Genomic DNA, 19806 nt, shown 5'->3' with positions numbered 1-19806 from the left:
GTTAATATTTATTTACAGTGGCGTGGAATAGTGTTTCTTGATTTCCCAACATTTTGCATGTTTGTGTTTCAGACCATCAATCCAATTTCAAAATTTAAGAAAACACAGGAAAGCACAAAACACAGTTTTTAATTATTATATATTTTTTTTATGAAAGAAGAAAACAATCTTACAATCAAATTAACATGGCTCTGTATAACTGATCCTTAATGTTGGAGCTGTGTTTAAAATTGACAGGATGTTCAAGATTCAAGATGCATTCATAAACAAATGGGTTTCAAGAGTTTTCTGGATTTGCTCTATGGATACTTTTTTTTGTTTTTTGCTTGATGTTTTAGCTTTCCCTCACATTTGGGCATGAAACATATTTACTGCCTTTGAATGTATTTTAAAAATAAGTTTTTTCCAAAGTCTTAACTAAAAGTTGAATACAAATGTACAAATTATAGCCTACAAATTAAATAGTGAAATTATTCACATCCATTTTAGTCACTTTTAGAAATCGCTGGAATGCAGAAACAGTCAGAAGAACTTATGTAAGAAAAAAACGAAAAATACAACCCAACCAGGGCAGGCAGAGGGGAGCTGGACGGAGGGCAAGAGTCCACAGAAAAAAACAAAAAACAACCCAACCAGGCTGGGCGGGCTGTCCCCCCCCCTACATTGTTCCCACAGCTGGGAACAATCAAGGGGTAGAGAGGACAACATGGAGACTCAATAGACACAGAAACCTAAAATAAACACGAAGAAAAACTCAAATCCTCACACAATGGAGGTTTTCAAACATAAGATTTGAGATTAGATTTCACCTCTCAACAGGAAAAAAGAGCCTTAACGAACAGCCGTCACGTTTTTAGATCAAAACATGTTGCTGCTTTGGAATGACCTAGTCAAAGTCCAGACCTACATAAACTTGAGAGCCGGTGGCACAAACCGGAACATCGAGGCAACCATTTGTCCTTTGGCTTCCTCGTTCTGATCGTGCATTACTTAATGTTGGTCCATCGCAATAAAGCCACATTAACAATGCACTGAGGCTGTGGTGGAAGTGTGACGAAAGGTGAGAAAGATAAAGATAATGCTTCAGAGTACAAAGACAAAGCTGTGGCTTCGTATGAAACTGGCAAGTAAACAACACACCTACCAATGCAATGGAGAATGTCACAGGTATAAATGATGGGGGATTACTTGTAGCTCTGCATCCTGATCAACATGTCAAACTTAGAAATGTACATCCTTGTTGAAACCAAACAAATAAAACAACCTCACCATGTCACCGACTCCTGAGCCGCTCTAAAATGTGGGTCCTGCTCCACCATAAACGGCCCGTTTTACAACCAAACTGTTTGCGAAGCGTGTTTTACAACTCCTCCGACTCCATGACTCGCTGCTGCGGGTTTATAAGTTTGAATGCAGATTTCACTGAGGCTTTACCTTTGAAAAAACAATACTTTATGTGACTTGCGAAGTGATACCTGGAAAGGCTGTGTGTTTTTTAATTGGCTTTCCAGGAACAGGCCACGCAAAGGGACATGGGATGAACATGCGATGGTGAGGCGCATCATGGAAGAGCGCACAGATAAATGTTTAAACAGAGTCTTCTCTGAACTGCTTAATAATTATTGCACCACCTTTCTGGAAAAACATTTTGAGAATCCCTTTTCTTTAATGACGCATAATGTTTAAAAGTCAACGAAACATTCGACATAGACCGGAGCCGTGGAGGAACATCGAAAATAAAAACATTAGAAGTTTTGGATGTGGCAGATTATATGTGTCATGTCAAGCAATTCATTTTAGTGGGAGGATCCAATTTAAAAAAAAAAAAAAACAAAGCAGAAAAGAGTCTACATTCTCTCCACCAATCAGATTCAAGCAACATTCAAAACACAACAATAATTGACAGGCCGCTGTCAGGCAATTGTCAGTTCTGACCAACCACTCCCACAAAATGTGGATTGGAGTTGATGGACACTTTCCAGACGCTGTACTTGACCCCGATTGATTTAAACAACATCAAACAAATTTATTATAGAAACAAATTTTCTAGAAGTCTTAATATTAAGTATTTAAGCGGGCTGGTCTATCATCTGATCTATATGATGAGCAAAAGCAGCTGGTTTCACAGGAGAGGGAGCTTGATAAATAAAACCACAGATAATACATTTCAGTTTTGGTTATTAAAAGCTTTTCCTCAATGATATCTCTGACTTATTGTAAAACACATAAATCTGGAAGCTTCTCCACTGATAAGAACCACATCTCCACAGATTGTATATCACATCTCTGAGGCGAGAGAAAGCTGCCTGGATGATATTCGCTCTGGAGGCGTGCAGGAAGTCAAGGCCACTTCCTGGTGACAACTTCAGTCAAATCTTTCAAACTTATGTCATGTTTACATTGGCGATTAGCAGGAATTTACACGCAAAAGAAACTGCTTGAAAATGTGTTTCACTGTTTCATTTAGTGAATTAAATTCCTGAAGTACGTGAACCTTTACTTCAATAAAATTTTAATTTATTGAATGGGATGATCTGTCTTTTTCTGTAAATATGAGATGAAATGTCTTTTTGTCTGTCTTGTAGAAAACGTTCAGCGACGTCTCGAATGGCTTCTGCTGACCATAATTCAATTGTTTCTAGTTAATTTAATGATTCTCTTTAATCCTCTTGCTTTTATTTTGCACCATAGTTGGTTGAGGCTTTACCATTCAGACTGAAACACAGCAGGCCTGTTTCTTTTGAACAGGATTTTCACTCATTACGCTTCTCTCATTTAGATATGACTATTAGATTGCAGTTTTTTGACAATAATTTATTTATTTATTTTTTAAATCAAATTTTTAAGAAGAAATCCCATTCAAAACTCTTCACAATGGGGGAGACGGGAAAGGCAGAGCTGTGCTGATCTGGAGCAGGAAATGGCTACTTACTGAAATAACTCCTGTCTACTGTCAGAGCAATGTTTGTAAAAAAGTCTGAAACATCTGGGACTGACCCCAAAAAAGCTTGCATGGAGGACATTAGTGGGATTTTTGAAGTTTAAAAACAGCAGCAAAATGTGGCCTCTTGGTCGCCATCAGAATGGATCTTTAAAGGACTTTCATGCTTCCTTACTAAAGGAATCGTGAATGACTCTGGAAAATGTTTGCGAAAACTAATGTGAGAAAATACGATTTTAGCCGAGTTATGTAAATGAGAGGAGTTGTTATTTACGAAATACCTGAACTTTGCGTAAGTTCAGGCGCCTGCTCTTGGTACTTTGTTCTGTTTTGAAGGGCGGAAAATTTTCCAGTTACCTTGAACCCGCTGCTGCTCATTAATTGCGCCGAAATGTCAGCCATTAGACTCACAATGAGGCTGAAGTCCATCGCAGCTCCAGCCTAATTGACGTCTTTTATTGGCCTAATTAAAAAATGGGAGGCGGTCGGACACCGCCGGAAGCATTCAAGGGCCTCACTGAGACGGGTTTGGATATGAACACCCTGCCCGGGTTCTCGGACGTTCTGTCAGACATGCCTCAAACTCCAGAAAGATTCAACAGGAAGGCTGTCAGCTGTGTGTGCCGTTATCAGCTTCAGAAGGGGGTAACTCATTAACCCGCCCGACGACACCGAAACTCTCCAGACCTGTCAGGGAAAGTGATCTGTTTGACGGAAAAAGAGAGAGAAACAGGAAAATACGAGAGGAAAACTGGGGCTGAAAACGCATTTTTACCCTCAATGATTCATCAGAGCAGTGCTAATTCAGATCCGCTCCAGTGAGTCTGAGTTACCGGGCCAACGTTCATCTTTGAGTGCTGCAGGATATTAATGTGTAATCGACATGTAGAAATCCAACCCGGATCAATGTGCATGCCCCCATCACGCTGTAATTAAGGTTATTGTGTAATCCAGTGCAACAGCACTTTATTGTTTTCACACCGACGCACCAACACAATGGAGCAGCACATTTGGATTACAGGCCAATTTCATGTCCAGTTAATGTGTAATATCCTTTTACGCAGCTTTTTGAAATCGAGGTTTGCAGCAGATTCTGGTTTCCAAGATCATTGTTGGTGGAGAAACGGAAGGTGCCACTGAGAAAAAGTTTAAAAAAAAAATTTTTTTAAATGAACTGAAATATATTTAATTTATTTAACGCAGTGTGATCTGACGAATTTGGTTCTGCAGCTCAACCATTATGTCTTTATTAAATCTCATGAGCTGTTTTGAAAACATTTTTGTTTCAATTTTCAGCAGCTTTGCTGATCAATCTTCACACTTCAGATTTGTGGTGCAATAATGTGCCAATAACTGTAGAGGGCGCTGTACAAATTAGGAGCATGCAGAAATGTTGAAGTTACTGCTCTTCCACACGGGTTGTTTTATGTAACATATCAAAAGTAAGAAACTTTTGCTTGTTGTGAATTATGACTCGACCAGCACAAACTATTTGAAAATATATATATATATATATATATATTTGAAAGAAGTTTTGACACAATAATGTTTCCATAAACCTTGACTCTGGTCAGCAGTCACTAAAGAATATTTAAATTATTTGAAGGAATATTTACTATAGTTTGGTTAATTCAGCATCTAGATTTTAATCTTAACCCAACTAAACTTGAAATGTTCTTATAATTGCATTTTCTTCAATTGTTGCTTAAATGTTGAAACACTGGAGAACAGTTTTTTTTATTATTGTGATTTTTACATAATGGAGATTGAAACAAGTAAATCTTTAACACAGGAATAGATTGAACATCTGTCAGGGTTCTTTGCTGCTCTGCTTTGTTATAAAAGCCAAAACACAATCAGCCTGCAGTTACAATATCACAAAAAAAAGAAATACTGATGATTTCAATAAAAAGGTTCAATTTCACCATTTCACCAATATTTTGTCGCCCCAAGTCTTAAAACTCAATTTATCAGTCTTTATAATTTGCAGTAAAAAAAAAAACCCAACAAAAAACAGTGACATAAATATTGTTGTAGTCATTTTATTTACCAAGATGTAAAATAATTAAATATAGTAAATGTCAAGAAAGCTTTTAACACGAGTAAATGTGTAAATTCTATAAGTTCTTATTCTCAACAAACAAAAAAAGAGCATGTCTGAATTAAATGTTCGCTGCTTTCAGCTGGACTTCTCTGCAGACATTAAGCTAGTCTCTCTTCATGTTACGCAGCAACAGTAACACTTTCCTTTATCCATAAACAATGAAACAAGCCTGTACAGTCTTAGAAGTACATACAGAAAGCAAATGGCAACTCTTTCAATTAAAGTAAGGAAAGTAGCTAGAAACTGACATGCTTTAATATGTGAACAGAAGAAAATGTAATTTTCAACCTTGTTAAAGTATGAAACTTTTTTTTTTTCCAACCATCGTGTGCTGTAAATGTGTCGCAGCACAAATTCAACTTCAAACCAACCTCTTTTTAGCACTTGGTTATTGTTTTGTTTTTTCTCAATGGAGGTCAGCGCACGAGTCCAGAACACATTTCTCATCCAGGTTAGGATTTCGCTGCTCCCTTCGATACCGCCAAGCCGATCAGACCCGCCAAGCCGGCCACGCCCAGTCCGATTCCGCCGACTATCGCCATGCCGACCAAGCCGTCTGGACAACGACAAGCGGGCGTGAGAGTGTGGATTCATGAAAGCGTTTTCAGAACGTTGTTTCTCTGCGCGCTTACCTTTCTTCAAAGCCTTGTCGATGAGCTTCTCCAGCTCCAGAGCCTGCTTGTTCCCTGGCTCGTTCCTCAGCAGAGTCCGGATGTACTTCAAGGCCTTTTCATATTCCTGGGCGGGAGAACAGAGAAGTCACCTAAAATTATGAAAACAAATCAAATCTACCACGATCAAAGTAGCTGTATATCAGACGTGAGGTGAACGAGGCACATAGTTGGAGAGATTACAGCTTAAAAGCAGAGAGAGAGAGATCATTCTGACCTGCAGACCATAAAGCCCTGATTAGTTATCTTCAGAGGACAGAGCAGAGACAGGCACACTGCCGTACCAGAATGCAGGTGAGGTACCCCCCCACAAACAGATATTAGATACTCTGAGAACAAGCTGTCTGAAAAACCAAACAATCTCATTATTTTCTCTGCACATTTTCCTCTTTTCTCAACAAAACCACAGCTGATCTTCCCCAAAACTCTAATATGTATATTGCTAAAGACAAGAGGAGAACGTGCACACATTTGACCGAATGTGAGCACTTCACTGGACCTACAGTCAGGGAGAGGCAGCATCATGCTCAGGATATGTTTTGTAGCCACTGTGCATTTTACAGAGTGGATAAAATAAATTAAGACCATCTCAGAATTGTTCCAATTTTACTTCAATTCAGCAACCAGATGGATGAAACTCAAATTCAAATATGGACAGTGATTTCAGACACACATCTAAACAGACTGCAGGATGGAGAAAGCAGACTGATATGAAGGCACTGAAATGACAAAATGATAAAATGTTGCACCAGACGTTCCTTGACGCCTTCAAAACTGAGGTGAAACCTCTGAAATTTGGTTTAGAAATTTAACCAAACATGAGTGAGGAATACAAGTTGAGAAAATTAGACATAACAGAAAGTCTACAATAATTTGTGAAAATATTTGAAATTGCAAAAGTCAAAATTCTTAAGGGTTATCATCAGCTGGAAAAGAAAAAAATTTTTGAATTGAAGTAACGTTTCATCTCAGTCACACAAAAAAGAATGGATCTGTGACTGAATCTGAAACAATCAATAGGAAAAGTGAAAATATAATGGTTAAATATACATATAAAAATAGTTTAATTTTAAATGTACTGATGCCACAAGAAAATCTCAAAGTATTAACTTTCCAGACTCACAGTGACATCTAGTTGCATCACCGGTAACAATGCTTGAATCAGCAGACACGGCCTTATTGTTCTGGAAGTGACTCAGTTACACGTCTGCGTTTGTATCAAGGGAAGAGACTAAGAGTTATGGGTAATGAAGTCATTCATTAAACATTCAAACATTTCTCTTTTTCTTGCTTCTCTTTACTTTTTCACCTTATTCATACTTTGCATTTTTAATCTACTTTATGCCTGCCAAGTGTGTGGTTTCCAGTTTGACAATTTTGTAATCGGTGACTTAAATTAGCTAATCCATTTTCTATAATTTACAAACATTTGGCTACAAGAAAGTGTGGATTTATGACTTCAGTAAATTACATGTTGTCATTCAGAGTTGTTTTGGTTTGAACGACAGGCAATAGAAAGAGAATACAAAGTCCACTAACAGCGACATACGATTAAAAAAAACCAACGTGTTCATTAAATATTGAAATACTAAGAGAAATGACCCAATATGCGATGGTGATATTGCATATATCTAAACAGAAGTAAGCCTGTTCATAAATAGTGAGGTGAGGGTAGGAGAAACCACACCTGTTAAGCTCAGACCATTCACACAGAAGAGAGTATTTTGAGCACGTTCTGAAAGAAAACACAAGATTCGTATCGTATTTGGAAAGATGACTGACTTTGAGCCTGTAGTTGGCCACTGCAAGGTAGAAGAGAAAGTCCCGTGAGTCGTCCTTTGACGACTTGTGAACAAGTTCTGCAAGACAAAAAAAAAACAACAACAAAAAAACATACATGTGTGCTAAAGCGGTCCACAGAAAGAATGTGACTGATTTCCTACAGGTTTGCTTAAAAGAAACAAAGGAAAATAACATGAATAATTGAAATAATGAACACTTATTTACCCTCTAGGAGCAACACTCCCTTCTTAATATCATCCGTGTATTTACTCCTGATTAAACACCAAGCATACTCAAACTTGGTTTCCTTGGAAACGGATCCCTTGAGCTGCTCGTTGTGGTATTTCTTCTCAAATTTCTGGAGCACAAAAAAAAACACAAATTAGTTTTCACGAAAAGAGCTTAAAATGCCAAATCCATCTAACAGGAGCCGCTCTGTTTCACTCAACATGTCAGTAAAAAGCATCGACTTTTAGCGTCTGTTGTGAAACATTTACATCAATGAAATTTTCACGTGACCACATATAAATGAAAACTACTGTTGGCACCGGGTGCAGGTTATTAACGTGAGTTAGATTATTAGCGTCAACCCACAACGTTGGACATTAGCATTAGCATGCTACGTGACGCGACAGACGTGTCGACGTGGGCTGTTTTCCCACAATGTCCGCTTTTACCGAGACAAGTGAAGGCAAGAGGACATCTGTGCCGGTTACTAATTGGCCTCTCCGTTCGCTGTGTGACGAGGTAAGAGGGTTAATAATGTAAAACTTACTTTGAGGTCCTCAGGAGCGACAACATCACTCAGAACAGCCTCCATGTTTCCGGAAACAGCGACGACACGCCCACGTGCAATCACGTGACACAACAACGCTGACGTAATGTTTTCGTTTTCGCCCCGTAGAACTTTCTTCCCTACTTCGTTCAGCTCCCAACTCTTTCTACATAAATGTCACATTCACGAGGTGAGAGATAGATGAATGAATGAATGAATGAAAAAAAATAAAATAAATCGTGGCCACATATTAACTAAGTCGTTGAAACGAGTTATTAAGTCGTACCCATTATTTATTTTATTCTTCTTCTGTGCCACCAGAGGGGCTTCTTAGAAATGGTCACCACAATGAAAGGGTTTGACGACAAAAATGGCAATAAAAAACATTTTGGTTCAAGTTACTTAATGTAAGTTCATCTTTGTAATTTGTTATTCGATGAGGACAATTTCTTTCCTGCTCCTTATTATGCCTCTGACAGACAAATATGTTTGTCCTGCTGATGGAAACAAAATGAAGAGCAAAAGAAGATAGCCGTTTAATGAGACTACCACAACAACAATAACAACATCAACAACAATCATAGAGTAATAATAATTTTTTATTGTACGTTAAGCTACTAACAAATTATTGTTGTTCTTATCACTGTTTAAGTTATTCTACATTATTATTATCATTGTTATGCATATTATATAATGTTAATATTTGATATTAATTTTATATGATATTGCTGATTTCTTTCTTCTAATTTGATATAGAGTTGTTTTTTCTTTTCTTTTGTTTTTACTACAATAGACTTACATCAACTGCATGGTTACATGTTTATAGTAGGTCTACAGCAGGCTTTCATATTTACTGTTTTTTCTAGGTTAGTCAGAATAAAATCAGCGAGCCTAAGGCCATCCAGAGGTGCAGTGGAAGCATTTTCAGTTCTTTGCAAGGTGTTCAGGGGAAAATGCTAAAGGCAGCAGTTCACGAAGCTCGGTTTCTTTGTAAGTTCCATCCGGCTTCGTCAAATACACAGTCCAGTTCGATCCAAACTGTGGGGAGGAAGAACAGGAGAGAAACAGCAACGTAAGAAGAACTGATATCACCGTTATTAACAGGGCGATTTAATTTCTGACTGACTCAGGAACTATTTCCCGAATCTTATCAGAACAGATTGTCCTCTGGTGCTCTGACACATCAAACTCCCTCTGAAGTTTCACTATTTGATCTGAAACGTCTTCAAGTCTAATAAGTTAAGCATTACATGCGGCTATATTGTCAACGTTACATATGAGAGTCAGAATACAAAAAAATGCGTAACTTTTGGGTCACTGATGAAGTTCAGGTCATCCCAAAATTATTTTATCCACACAAAGATGAGTAGAAAAGAAAAATGTATCTTTTATTTTAGTGGAAAAAATACCAGAAACGATAAAACAAACAAACAAAAAATAAAAATAAGCATCTTTTACGAAACAAGGAGACATTTTTTCCTCATTTCCAGTGAATTCTGTCTCACAAATCATCTCCACGACCCTTTGAATAATTGAACTTTTCTAAGCACCTTCTACTATCAAGCAGATATTTAAACTGTGTAGAACATATGAAAACACAGAACAGCTCTCAGGATGACCTCACCTCCATGAGAACCTGTCTGCATGCTCCACACGGTCCAACAAAACGGTCTTTGATATCACTGGGTGGAAAGACAGACGAATCAATGACCGAGTCAATTGTTTGAATTTTGACCGGCATGAAGTTCTGAGTGTCTCACCATGTTACAGCGATGGCGGTGAACCGCCTATGTCCCTCAGCTACAGCCCTCTGGACGGCCGTCCTCTCGGCACACACGGTCAGACCGTAGGAGGCGTTCTCCACGTTACAACCTGGGAACAACAAAACATGTAGAGCTGTTTTATTTAAAGTGCTGCATAATTTCTACCCACCTACCCTGAGCCAGTTTGATTTTTATAAACTAAACTGCAGTTGGAGTTTAAGTTTATTTGAACTGATTTGTACAAATAAGCTGAAAGTTATTTCTGTATTTATATAATGAAAAAAACAGTTTTCTTTTAGTGTATAAATGCAAATCTGCCAATTTTTCCCCACCAGTCAAACTTTACCACTCTCTTGTTGCCCAAGTGATTCATTTAATTTAATTTATTATAACCACATAAGAGCCGGTTGAACACTACATTCGCGCGATTTTCCGCTGGAGTCACCTGTTTGCTTCTTACCTGTGACAATGGCGCCATCTGCTGTTAAGAGGGCAGCACCGACAGGGAAGCGGCTGTAGGGACAGTAAGCCAGGTCCCGGGCCTGCAGGCACTTTGAGACCAGCTCTGTCACTTTCTCTGAGCGGAAAATACGGAATTAACCTTTAACGAAACAAATACTGCACCTAAAGAGAGCCACGTGGCCAATCAGAAAGTTTTTTTTAAAGAGGTGAGACTCGATGGACGTACCTGTCATAGTGGCAGATTGGTCTCTCACTTTGTTAGATGGACTGTTCTGGACTGAACTACCACGTGACGGACGAATGAACTGTTAATGTTTTAGAGATTTTTTTTTCTGGGTTGCTGACCTGAGCTGGTTTTCATGTGCACGGCTGCGCTGCCTTCCACCTGATTGGCTGATCAGCGCATGTTTCTGATAGGATCAGATGGGGGACTCGTTCCCAAAGCAGTAGCGGTGGTTCTACCCTCGGGAAACGTTTTTCAGTAGAAACATCTTTGACTGGCAATGGAACAATCAAATCCTCCCACGGACTCTTTGTGAAATCCAATTTGGGAGCCTCACATTTGCAGTTTTATTTGTGTTCAGTGTGTATATTTGTGACATTTATCCATGTTGGCAAACTTATTTGGAAATCGATGTAATCTACTTTTGTTCTCACCAAGTACTTGTCACCCTCTTAGTTCATTAAAACCTTGTTTTATTCATGTTTATATTACTGAATAGACAATCAAGAGCTGATAAAATATGTTAGTTTCTCAGATACAAAACACGATGTCACCAGATTCTTTTTATTTTATTTTTTTTACATAAATAAAACCGTACACTATACTTTCAATACTTCAGACATTCCTGTAAAAATCTCTGTCTACTGGACTCAGATGCACATAGCACAGCATTCCTTTGCAGAACTTGGCCAGGAGGACTCCAAATCCAAACGTCTCAAATACGGCGTTCCAGAAGGCAAACGTGTACAGGGTTTTATTACAGTAAAGGCCGTCAGCAGCAGAGGGGTCGTAGTTTGGTTGATAGACCGAGAAAACCCACACATCACCTAGAGAGCACACAGGAGACAAACACTGACAGTTTTTTTGTTCATTCATAAATAAACCTGCACAGTGTAATTAAGAGGAACAACAACACAATCACAAAGACCTGCTTGGATCCAATATTTGGTAGGATTTTCACCAATTCTTCCCTCCTCACCTAACAGAGACCACACGAAGATAAACAGGCCAATAACACCCTGCACGCACGCTCTGAAACCCCTGGGAGGTTCTCTTGGCTGAGCGGCGTAGCTCTCACAGGGCAGAGTCACAAAGGGAATCATGAGCAGGGGAATCAAAGCCAACCCCAGCAGATAGTTGGGAATGTTCGGCTGCTGAGGGCAGTCTCTGAAATACACAACGCCTGTCGACAGATGGCGAGTTCAGGATGTATTGTTCAAAGACAGCAAGACAAAATGTTGCTGGAAAAAGAAAAAAAGGAGTTTACCAACCAAAGGTCACTCGAGCCACAGTGAGGCAAGTCCAGGTGATTACAGCTCCGACTGCAATCATCAAAAAAAGGAATGGTTCACAGTTAGCTGTGGAAAGGACGCACCCATATAAGCTCTACTTAAGACGTTGTGACTAAAAGAGTTTATGAGTTCAGTGTGTTGATATTGACAGTAGTGTAACTTAAGTCAGCAGATGGGTTTTCTCTGTTAATGATAGTTTTAAGGTTTGGATTTTTGTGGAGATCAAATGACAGACTGGCCGCCTGTCTGAGGTACAACCATCTACTACCCACTGGAGACCCGGTGGTTCACTGGAGCGCCCCACCCACCGGGACTCTGCATTGATGAGTATCCTCTGAACATTGATTGATGGATACAGAAACTACACAGTGTCACAAGCTTACTGTTTTAAAAAGAGACGTGTAAATGTGCAGCTGCTGTAGTGAACTACCCTGGGGAGGTTGGATTGATAATTGATTATTGATCACCTGTCAGGCTGATGGGTGTTGGCGGTGACGGGTTCAACTGAAGCTTCCAAACGGATCCAACGGTCACTGTCACTGGACGGCCTGCAGATGGAGCTAAACAACAGGTGTTGGTTTTTTTTTTCGTACTAATGTTCAGTTGAATTAAAAATGATCAAAAAAGTGTACAGAGAACACTGTCTCTACCCAAATAAATAAAGCGTGAAGCTAAGCTTTTTTTCTATGCTACTCAATTCTAGTGATTCTAGTAACTGGGTGGGAATCCAGTGTAAAAATAATTGACATTTAGGCACAGGACAGCTATGCAAACATGTTCATTGTTGGATTTCTATCTTGTGTCATTTTTAACAGTACAAGCTAACAACTACAACATTACTAATCTATGCTTGTACCAAATACCACTCCCATTACAGATGCATTTCTTCTGCCCGGCCTCACATTACGACATATTTTTACGAAACTGTAAAATGATCCACTTACCTGCCATTTACATGGAGAGGACTTCCTTTCTCCAAATCAGAAAGTTTAAGTTGGTACTTGATTCCCGTCAAGTACCAAAGGGGAATTCTTCGATGAGCTGCTTGTGTTTGTTTAGTGTAGCTTGACGAGCCAGTTTGGGAATAAAAAGAAGAGGTATCTTCAACACCTTAGACGGCATTAAAATAGAAAGTAAAACCAAAACAATGCTCTCTGAGCCTGCAGTTTTATTGAGAGGTTGAATATTTACTCAGATGTCTTTCCTAAAAAGCCAATAGCTACCGTACGGAAGCTCATTTACACTTTTAGTAAAACAATTTTCCTCCACAAAACATACAGACCTAAAACTTTATAGTCCACATGAAATGAATGTAGACAAATATTTAGTTTTACTTGATATTTTATGGCACATATACTCTGAAAACTAGTATATGTGTCTCCAGAAACACTCCCACATGTTTGAACTGATTGCTAAAGTGATTTGAGTCACTTTACCTGAGCAAAGCATACAGCATTAATCTTTACTGAAACAAGGGCCTATATTAGATTTAGACACATTTGTAGTAAGAACATTCAAAGAGTCGGATCTGGATCAGAAGCTAGGAGACGAATGTCCTGGGTGAGACGTCCTGATATTACATTGTCCAACATCCCAAGACATCTACAAGTTTGCTCCACGCATTGTTAATGGCTAAATTCACTTTGAAGGTGTTGTGTCATAATGTTTTGCTATGATTTTGTCAGGATTACTCATGTTCAGTTATGCTGAGTTCATTTAAGTGGATCTACCTTGTTTAGGCCAGGCTTATATTTTTTATGCAGCATAGTCCAAGTTTTGTCAGTGGACATCGAGTTTATTCCAATATTGTGAAGTAAACTATTTTACTGGTGTCATCAAATTCACAGTACTAATACTGATGTGTGTTTCGATATGTAAATCCATTTCATACGTCTAAATCGACGTATGAAATGGATTAGCTCAATCCAGACTAGGTTCCAGCGCTGAATCTGGGTCACTGCGAGGTAAACGCCACAACATCGAACCGACATGCGTCAATTAAAGATGCGATGCAGCAAGACCATGTTGGATCAACAAGTGGGGGAGCAAGTTACAGAGACTGTGTTTTCATTATAAAACACAGAGGAGGAGCAAGAGGCCGAGGAGGAAACCCCAGCAGAGGAGCTCAGCAAGGCTGCACACTCTGAAGAGGAATACGAACAATTTTGTGTTGAAATATGTGGAAGTGTGTGTTTTCTCTCATTTCATAATTTAATATGGTAAACATTCATGAAACGTTTGAGTCAAGCATTTCAAGTTGCAGGTAAACAGGTGATGAAATTAATCATATTTTAGGTAAAAATTTGATATCTAAAATATTTCAGGTAATAAACATATATGTAATGAAAGATTATATTTTTAAATTAGCATTTCATGTGATTAAAGTAAACAATTATTTAATCAGACATTTTGTAGTAAACATTTAATGTAAACAAGAGTCCAACTTTAAATATTGAATGTGCAATTAAACATTTGAGAGTAAAAAACATAAAGGTAAATGTTATAAAATAGATCACACTTTAAGTGAATATTTGTTGTACAGAATTTAACATATTTCAGGTAAGAAGTGAATACGTAGTGAAATAGATCCTAGAATTTTATGCAATTGAACATTACAGGTAACAAATGTGATGATCATCCGAGGTAACATGTTCTATGAACATTTTAAAAAAATATTTTTAAAATATAAAATTAGTTAAAAAATAAAGAAGGGGCCAAATGTAACAAAGATGAGTGTGCTCCATCTGTACAGTAGAAAAATTTCACACAGATTTTGAGTTAACAGGGCCATGATTTGGAAGAAAACATTTAATATTAAAATAATTCAAAATATTGAATATGACTTAACATTTTAATAGAGGATAGTGTGCCTCGTGTAATAACACGAATTATCACTTATTGTATCAGTTGCAAGACAGAGATGGATGGATGGATGGATGGATGGATGGATGGATGGATGGATGGATGGATGGATGGATGGATGGATGGATGGATGGATGGATGGATGGATGGATGGATGGATGGATGGATGGATGGATGGATGGATGGATGGATGGATGGATATGATCATCACAAAAGACTAAAAGCAAGAACATTTTTGTAGCTTGACGAGCCAGTTTGCGAATAAAAAGAAGAGGTATCTTCAACACCTTAGACGGCATTAAAATAGAAAGTAAAACCAAAACAATGTTCTCTGAGCCTGCAGTTTTATTGAGATGTTGAATACAACCATTTTTACTTAAGCATATTTTAGACTCTTTCTTTCTTTATATATATATATATATCAATGACATTTTCCAGTTTCTTTGCAGGTGGTCTAACAGAACCTCAGACATTCCTGTAAAAATCTGCGTCCACTGGACTCAAGTTCACATAACACACCAGTCCTTTGCAGAGTTTAGCCAGGATGACGACAAACCCAAAAGTCTCCAGTACGGCGTTCCAGAAAGCAAACGTGTACAGCGTTTTGTTACAGTACAGGCCATCAGCGGCGGAGGGGTCGTAGTTTGGCTGGTAGACGGCGAAAACCCACACGGCACCTGGAGGTGGGTACATGAAACAAAACCAGAACGTTAGATCCAGTAACATGTCAGGTTTATTGAATCCACACAACACCTTTGTAAATCAGACAAGGTGGACCAGAATAGTAAAAAAAAAACCAAACCCCCAAAAACAAAAGTAGAAAACAAATAGTATTAGATGGATCATGTTCTACACAGTGAGCAAGTACTACAAATTTGATTTGTTTATTTCAGAACTCATTTTTAATCCCAGATGTATTTGCATGCCATTTGTACAGACATAAAATTAAATCTGATGTTCACTACAGAACGACTCCAAGGGGCAACATGCGATATAAGAACAGGACGGAGGTGATATGGCTCCCTGAGGAACTCCACATTCAACCAGACCTCAACGTGTCATGACAGCCCAGAGCAAAACAAACTCTAAAGTGTTTAAGAAACATTTCTATGGTTTTTCTCAGTACCTAATATGAGCCAAACAAACATGAACAGGCACAGGAAGCACTGCAAAGAGGCCTTGAGGCAACTGGGATGCTCTTGTGGTCGGGCAGCATCTTTCGTCATAAGTGCAGCCAGCAGGGGGAACAGAGCTATCCCCAAAAGATATTTAGGGATGTTCGGCTGCTGAGGACAGTCCTGGAAATACACAAGACCTGTGGGCAGATGGTGAGTTCAGAAAGTGACTGTCAAGATTGAACGCTGCTGAAGGAGTTTACCAACCGATGGTCACTCGAGTCACGGTGAAGACGACCTGCATCACTGCAGCTGTAACTGTAAGAGGCAGAACATTAATTTCCACTTAGTTGGAAATAAAACTATAACGATAGTGTTAATAACAGAAATAATGGAAAAATAAGTATGGGAACAAGCAATCTAAAAATTTGGATAAGGTATTTCTGTTGAACTGGAATAATATTTGCGTATTTGGAGTTGTCAAAATACCAGCAAGAAATGCAAAAAGCTGGTCACTATGGATAGTTTGATGGCAGTAATGCAAACACAGATCGAGGAAGGTAGAAATGACTTTAAACGTGCCATTTCTGAGTGTGAACATCATTCTTGTTTTTCAACTGAGTTAAATTGCCTTTTAAACAGGCTTCTTGGTCAAATAAAACTAATTTTCAACCTTTTTCGGATGCACTCCCTTCCGTGAAGTGAAAGCAGCTTCATTTGTGTTCATAGTCAGATTGTTTTGAGTATGCAGAGGTTACTGGAGGTTACTAGAAATGGAAAATTGTTTCCAAAAAATCCCCCTTATGAAAGCAGAATTCATAAAGGGGTTTATGAATTCCTATATATATATAAATACGTATGTATATAGGAATATATATACAGTCTATGAAGCCTTGGCTCATAAATTGTGATGCTCTGCTCACCTGACAGTCTTGGAGGTGTTGGTGGTGGACGGACCAGCTGAAGCCTCCACGCGGTTCCAACAGTTACTGTCACCGGATGGCCTCTAGATGGCGCTAAGGATGGACGTATTTACAGTTGTAAGGGGGTCCTGATTTTATTAAATAGCATGACTTGCATTTTTCTTCCAGGTACTTGAGTATAATGCAACATTCTGACACAGAATAAAGTGAAACACGATAAACAGCACAACAATGCAGAAACTACGGTAATACTCTCTCTATAGATCTCAGTTTTACCTTATCTCAGAAACATTTACACATCAAACACCCCACTATGGCCATGCTCAGTCCTGAAGGAATGGTTCCTCTGTCAGGATTCCTCCTGGCTAAATATCTGTTCGATATGTTTGAATATTTCCCTTACCTGCCATTTGCTCCGACAACACGTCCTTCCTCTGAGTCAGACGGATCAGATGATTTACGTTATTCGCATAAAAGCTGTTAAGAATAAATGGGGATTTCCTCCACCAGCTGTTTTTTTTTTGTTTGTTTGTTTTTTGGTTTTATTTCGCTTTCGATAGGCTGGCAAACAATGAAAGTGGAAAAAAAGCGAAAGTAAAAGTAAAAGAATTTACTGAAAACTTTACAGACGTTTAACATTTGAACAGACGTCATCCGTTAAGAAGTAAACAAATAGACTGTATTGTTATACCTCGCTGCTTTGAGGCCTTAACAAAAAGCTGTTTGGTTTGGTTCACCATCCTGGCATTACGGTAATAAGAGATTGATTCTCAGTGACTTTTGAGCTCTGACAATTCTGTTCAAAATCTCTGTAGACATAATAACTAGTTACATTGAGGGTCTCTGGTAGATACTGGCACCAACTTCAAGTCTAAGGCAATGGTCCTCAATGGGGGAAAGGGAGGCACTGCCTTCTTTGGTCGGGGAATAAATAAATGCCTCACACAGATCAGACACATCCTGATTAGCAAATAGAGATTTATTGAGAGACCAGCTTAGCTTCTAAAGTTATATGGGGGTTGGCTTTACTGTTCTATATCAGAGATACAAGAGGCCAAAGCTTCCTCTGGACCTGGAGCCACTGCTTCTCACTTCGAAAGTAGCAGTCGGGTTGAAACCAGTTACATTTACTTCAGAAACTTTTGGGGGGGAAATGTGCAAAGAGTATGTCTACTGCGCTGTATTATTTTTTTACTTTTACTTGAGTGACTTTATGATTCTTGTTCTTACCTGAGTAAAATGTCTTCACCCCAAAAAAATCTCCAGACAGGCATAAGCCTGCAGTTTTGGTTACAAGTTTCATAAGTTTGATATTGAAATAAATTGATTTGGATTATTTTTTTTTTTTTTTGTCTTTTTTCTGATTTTGTTATTTTGAAATTGTGTTATTTATAAGAGTTATTTTCATTTTGGGCTCTAAAGTGCCAACATTTTCACAAAACTTAATATTTTGGTTTGTCTGACAAAGTAATTTTTAAACATTAAATGGCCTAAAGCTATCGAATTCTCCACGTATGTTTATTGGAAAATGTATCATTTAGAAAAAGTTTAATATCCTAAAAAGGTATAAAAGCCATAAATATGTGATATAGCCCAAAAGAGCTGAAGATTTGACTTTTTTGAAGAGCAAAAATAGCACAAGATCATATAAGTGGCTGCAGACTATAGAGCTGATTTCTAGAGCAGCACATCAACAGAACCACTGATCAACAATTAACAACTTCCTTTAAAGTCCTTTAAAGTTTTAAATCAGTAATGATCACCTTGTTGCTTTCCTGACTACATGTTTGCATCCATCCAAAGTCTTCATTAAGGAAATATTTTACATTTCTTTATTGAAAAGCTTGTTTTTAGGCCCGAGCAGCTAAGCGCTGCGAAGGCCTATTGTTTCTGTACTGTTTATTAGGCCCGAGCAGCTAAGCGCTGCGAAGGCCTATTGTTTCTGTACTGTTTATTAGGCCCGAGCAGCTAAGCGCTGCGAAGGCCTATTGTTTTCCTACTGTTTCTTATTAGGCCCGAGCAGCTAAGCGCTGCGAAGGCCTATTGTTTTCCTACTGTTTATTATTATTATTATTATTATTAGGCCCGAGCAGCTAAGCGCTGCGAAGGCCTATTGTTTTCCTACTGTTTCTTATTAGGCCCGAGCAGCTAAGCGCTGCGAAGGCCTATTGTTTTCCTATTGTTTATTATTAGGCCCGAGCAGCTAAGCGCTGCGAAGGCCTATTGTTTTCCTACTGTTTCTTATTAGGCCCGAGCAGCTAAGCGCTGCGAAGGCCTATTGTTTTCCTATTGTTTATTATTATTATTAGGCCCGAGCAGCTAAGCGCTGCGAAGGCCTATTGTTTTCCTATTGTTTATTATTATTATTATTATTATTCTTCCACCCAAATGAATTGGCTTTTTGGGGGCTTTATCATATTCAAAAACTCACCAAACTTGGCGGAGGCCTTAAGCCTGTTTAAAATTTACGTATTTTAAAGTCGTAGCAAAAATTGCAACAGAAATGTCTCTACAGCGCCACCTAGAAATTGGAAAAACACCCTTTTTTACCCTCTGCTATTCACTTACTTTATCGTAGACACATGAAATTTGGTACACTTGTAGAACTCCCCAAGATGCTCAAAATTTACAATTAATGTCATAGTGCAAGTATCACAGGAAGTCAGCCATTTTTGATTGAAGTTCCCATTTTGACCCCATTTTGCCGATTTTTGCCGTTTACAGCCTTTGTATTTGATCTATCTCCTCCTAGGGATTTTGATTGATCGACTTCAAACTCCATCAGTCTGTTCATAAGGCATGTCCCATCTAAAGTTATCTAAACGGTGAGTTTTTGAGAATGCTGAAGGGGGGTTAGCAGGGGTCAAAGTTCACCTACTCGCCATAAAAAAAT

At 38.5% G+C, this 19806-nt stretch overlaps 4 protein-coding genes across 5 annotated transcripts; all 4 read right to left on the bottom strand.

Moving 5' to 3' along the window:
• Positions 1–4967: 4967 nt before the first annotated feature.
• fis1 (fission, mitochondrial 1) lies at positions 4968–8381 on the bottom strand. Its single transcript, XM_055060349.1, has 5 exons — positions 8274–8381; positions 7724–7856; positions 7499–7575; positions 5678–5783; positions 4968–5601 (listed from the first exon to the last, which is right to left on the bottom strand). The coding sequence occupies exons 1-5, from the start codon at positions 8316–8318 to the stop codon at positions 5498–5500; spliced, it is 465 nt and encodes a 154-aa protein (XP_054916324.1). The 5' UTR covers positions 8319–8381; the 3' UTR covers positions 4968–5497.
• A 410-nt stretch (positions 8382–8791) lies between these two features.
• Positions 8792–10830, bottom strand: zgc:103586. The gene is made up of 5 exons (XM_055060348.1): positions 10725–10830; positions 10497–10613; positions 10034–10145; positions 9898–9955; positions 8792–9311 (listed from the first exon to the last, which is right to left on the bottom strand). The coding sequence occupies exons 1-5, from the start codon at positions 10729–10731 to the stop codon at positions 9198–9200; spliced, it is 408 nt and encodes a 135-aa protein (XP_054916323.1). The 5' UTR covers positions 10732–10830; the 3' UTR covers positions 8792–9197.
• Positions 10831–11177: 347 nt separating this feature from the next.
• On the bottom strand, positions 11178–13120 carry LOC129379484 (transmembrane protein 272-like). Of its 2 annotated transcripts, none has more exons than XM_055060286.1 (5): positions 12958–13120; positions 12481–12573; positions 11993–12043; positions 11650–11904; positions 11178–11548 (listed from the first exon to the last, which is right to left on the bottom strand). In XM_055060286.1, the coding sequence occupies exons 1-5, from the start codon at positions 12962–12964 to the stop codon at positions 11337–11339; spliced, it is 618 nt and encodes a 205-aa protein (XP_054916261.1). In that variant the 5' UTR covers positions 12965–13120; the 3' UTR covers positions 11178–11336. The 2 variants fall into 2 exon arrangements, with proteins under 2 accessions (XP_054916261.1, XP_054916262.1); XM_055060287.1 differs by having other exon boundaries at positions 11701–11904.
• A 2220-nt stretch (positions 13121–15340) lies between these two features.
• Positions 15341–16294, bottom strand: LOC129379421 (transmembrane protein 272-like). The gene is made up of 3 exons (XM_055060195.1): positions 16258–16294; positions 16002–16190; positions 15341–15552 (listed from the first exon to the last, which is right to left on the bottom strand). The coding sequence occupies exons 1-3, from the start codon at positions 16292–16294 to the stop codon at positions 15341–15343; spliced, it is 438 nt and encodes a 145-aa protein (XP_054916170.1).
• Between the last annotated feature and the right edge of the window lie 3512 nt (positions 16295–19806).

This window comes from Poeciliopsis prolifica, unplaced genomic scaffold (genome assembly GCF_027474105.1).
Source record: "Poeciliopsis prolifica strain line A6 unplaced genomic scaffold, Auburn_PproV2 SCAFFOLD058, whole genome shotgun sequence".
NCBI lineage: Eukaryota > Metazoa > Chordata > Actinopteri > Cyprinodontiformes > Poeciliidae > Poeciliopsis > Poeciliopsis prolifica.
This window is presented reverse-complemented; position numbering and strand designations above follow the sequence as displayed.

Bases quoted from the DNA above. Each gene is read 5' to 3' on its own strand.
- fis1 (XM_055060349.1), bottom strand. From the start codon at position 8,318: ATGGAGGCTGTTCTGAGTGATGTTGTCGCTCCTGAGGACCTCAAA. The intron at 7,857-8,273 runs GTAAGTTTTACA...TTTGTGCTCCAG, and splicing joins TCGCTCCTGAGGACCTCAAA to AAATTTGAGAAGAAATACCA. The intron at 5,602-5,677 runs GTAAGCGCGCAG...GTCGTTGTCCAG, and splicing joins CGACAAGGCTTTGAAGAAAG to ACGGCTTGGTCGGCATGGCG.
- zgc:103586 (XM_055060348.1), bottom strand. The intron at 9,956-10,033 runs GTGAGACACTCA...CTTTCCACCCAG, and splicing joins ACCGCCATCGCTGTAACATG to TGATATCAAAGACCGTTTTG. The intron at 9,312-9,897 runs GTGAGGTCATCC...TCCTCCCCACAG, and splicing joins GCAGACAGGTTCTCATGGAG to TTTGGATCGAACTGGACTGT.
- LOC129379484 (XM_055060286.1), bottom strand. The intron at 12,044-12,480 runs GTGATCAATAAT...TGATGATTGCAG, and splicing joins AACACCCATCAGCCTGACAG to TCGGAGCTGTAATCACCTGG. The intron at 11,549-11,649 runs GTCTTTGTGATT...TGTGCTCTCTAG, and splicing joins CAAATATTGGATCCAAGCAG to GTGATGTGTGGGTTTTCTCG.
- LOC129379421 (XM_055060195.1), bottom strand. From the start codon at position 16,294: ATGCAGGTCGTCTTCACCGTGACTCGAGTGACCATCG. The intron at 16,191-16,257 runs GTTGGTAAACTC...ATCTGCCCACAG, and splicing joins CGTGACTCGAGTGACCATCG to GTCTTGTGTATTTCCAGGAC. The intron at 15,553-16,001 runs GTACTGAGAAAA...ACCCACCTCCAG, and splicing joins GTTTGTTTGGCTCATATTAG to GTGCCGTGTGGGTTTTCGCC.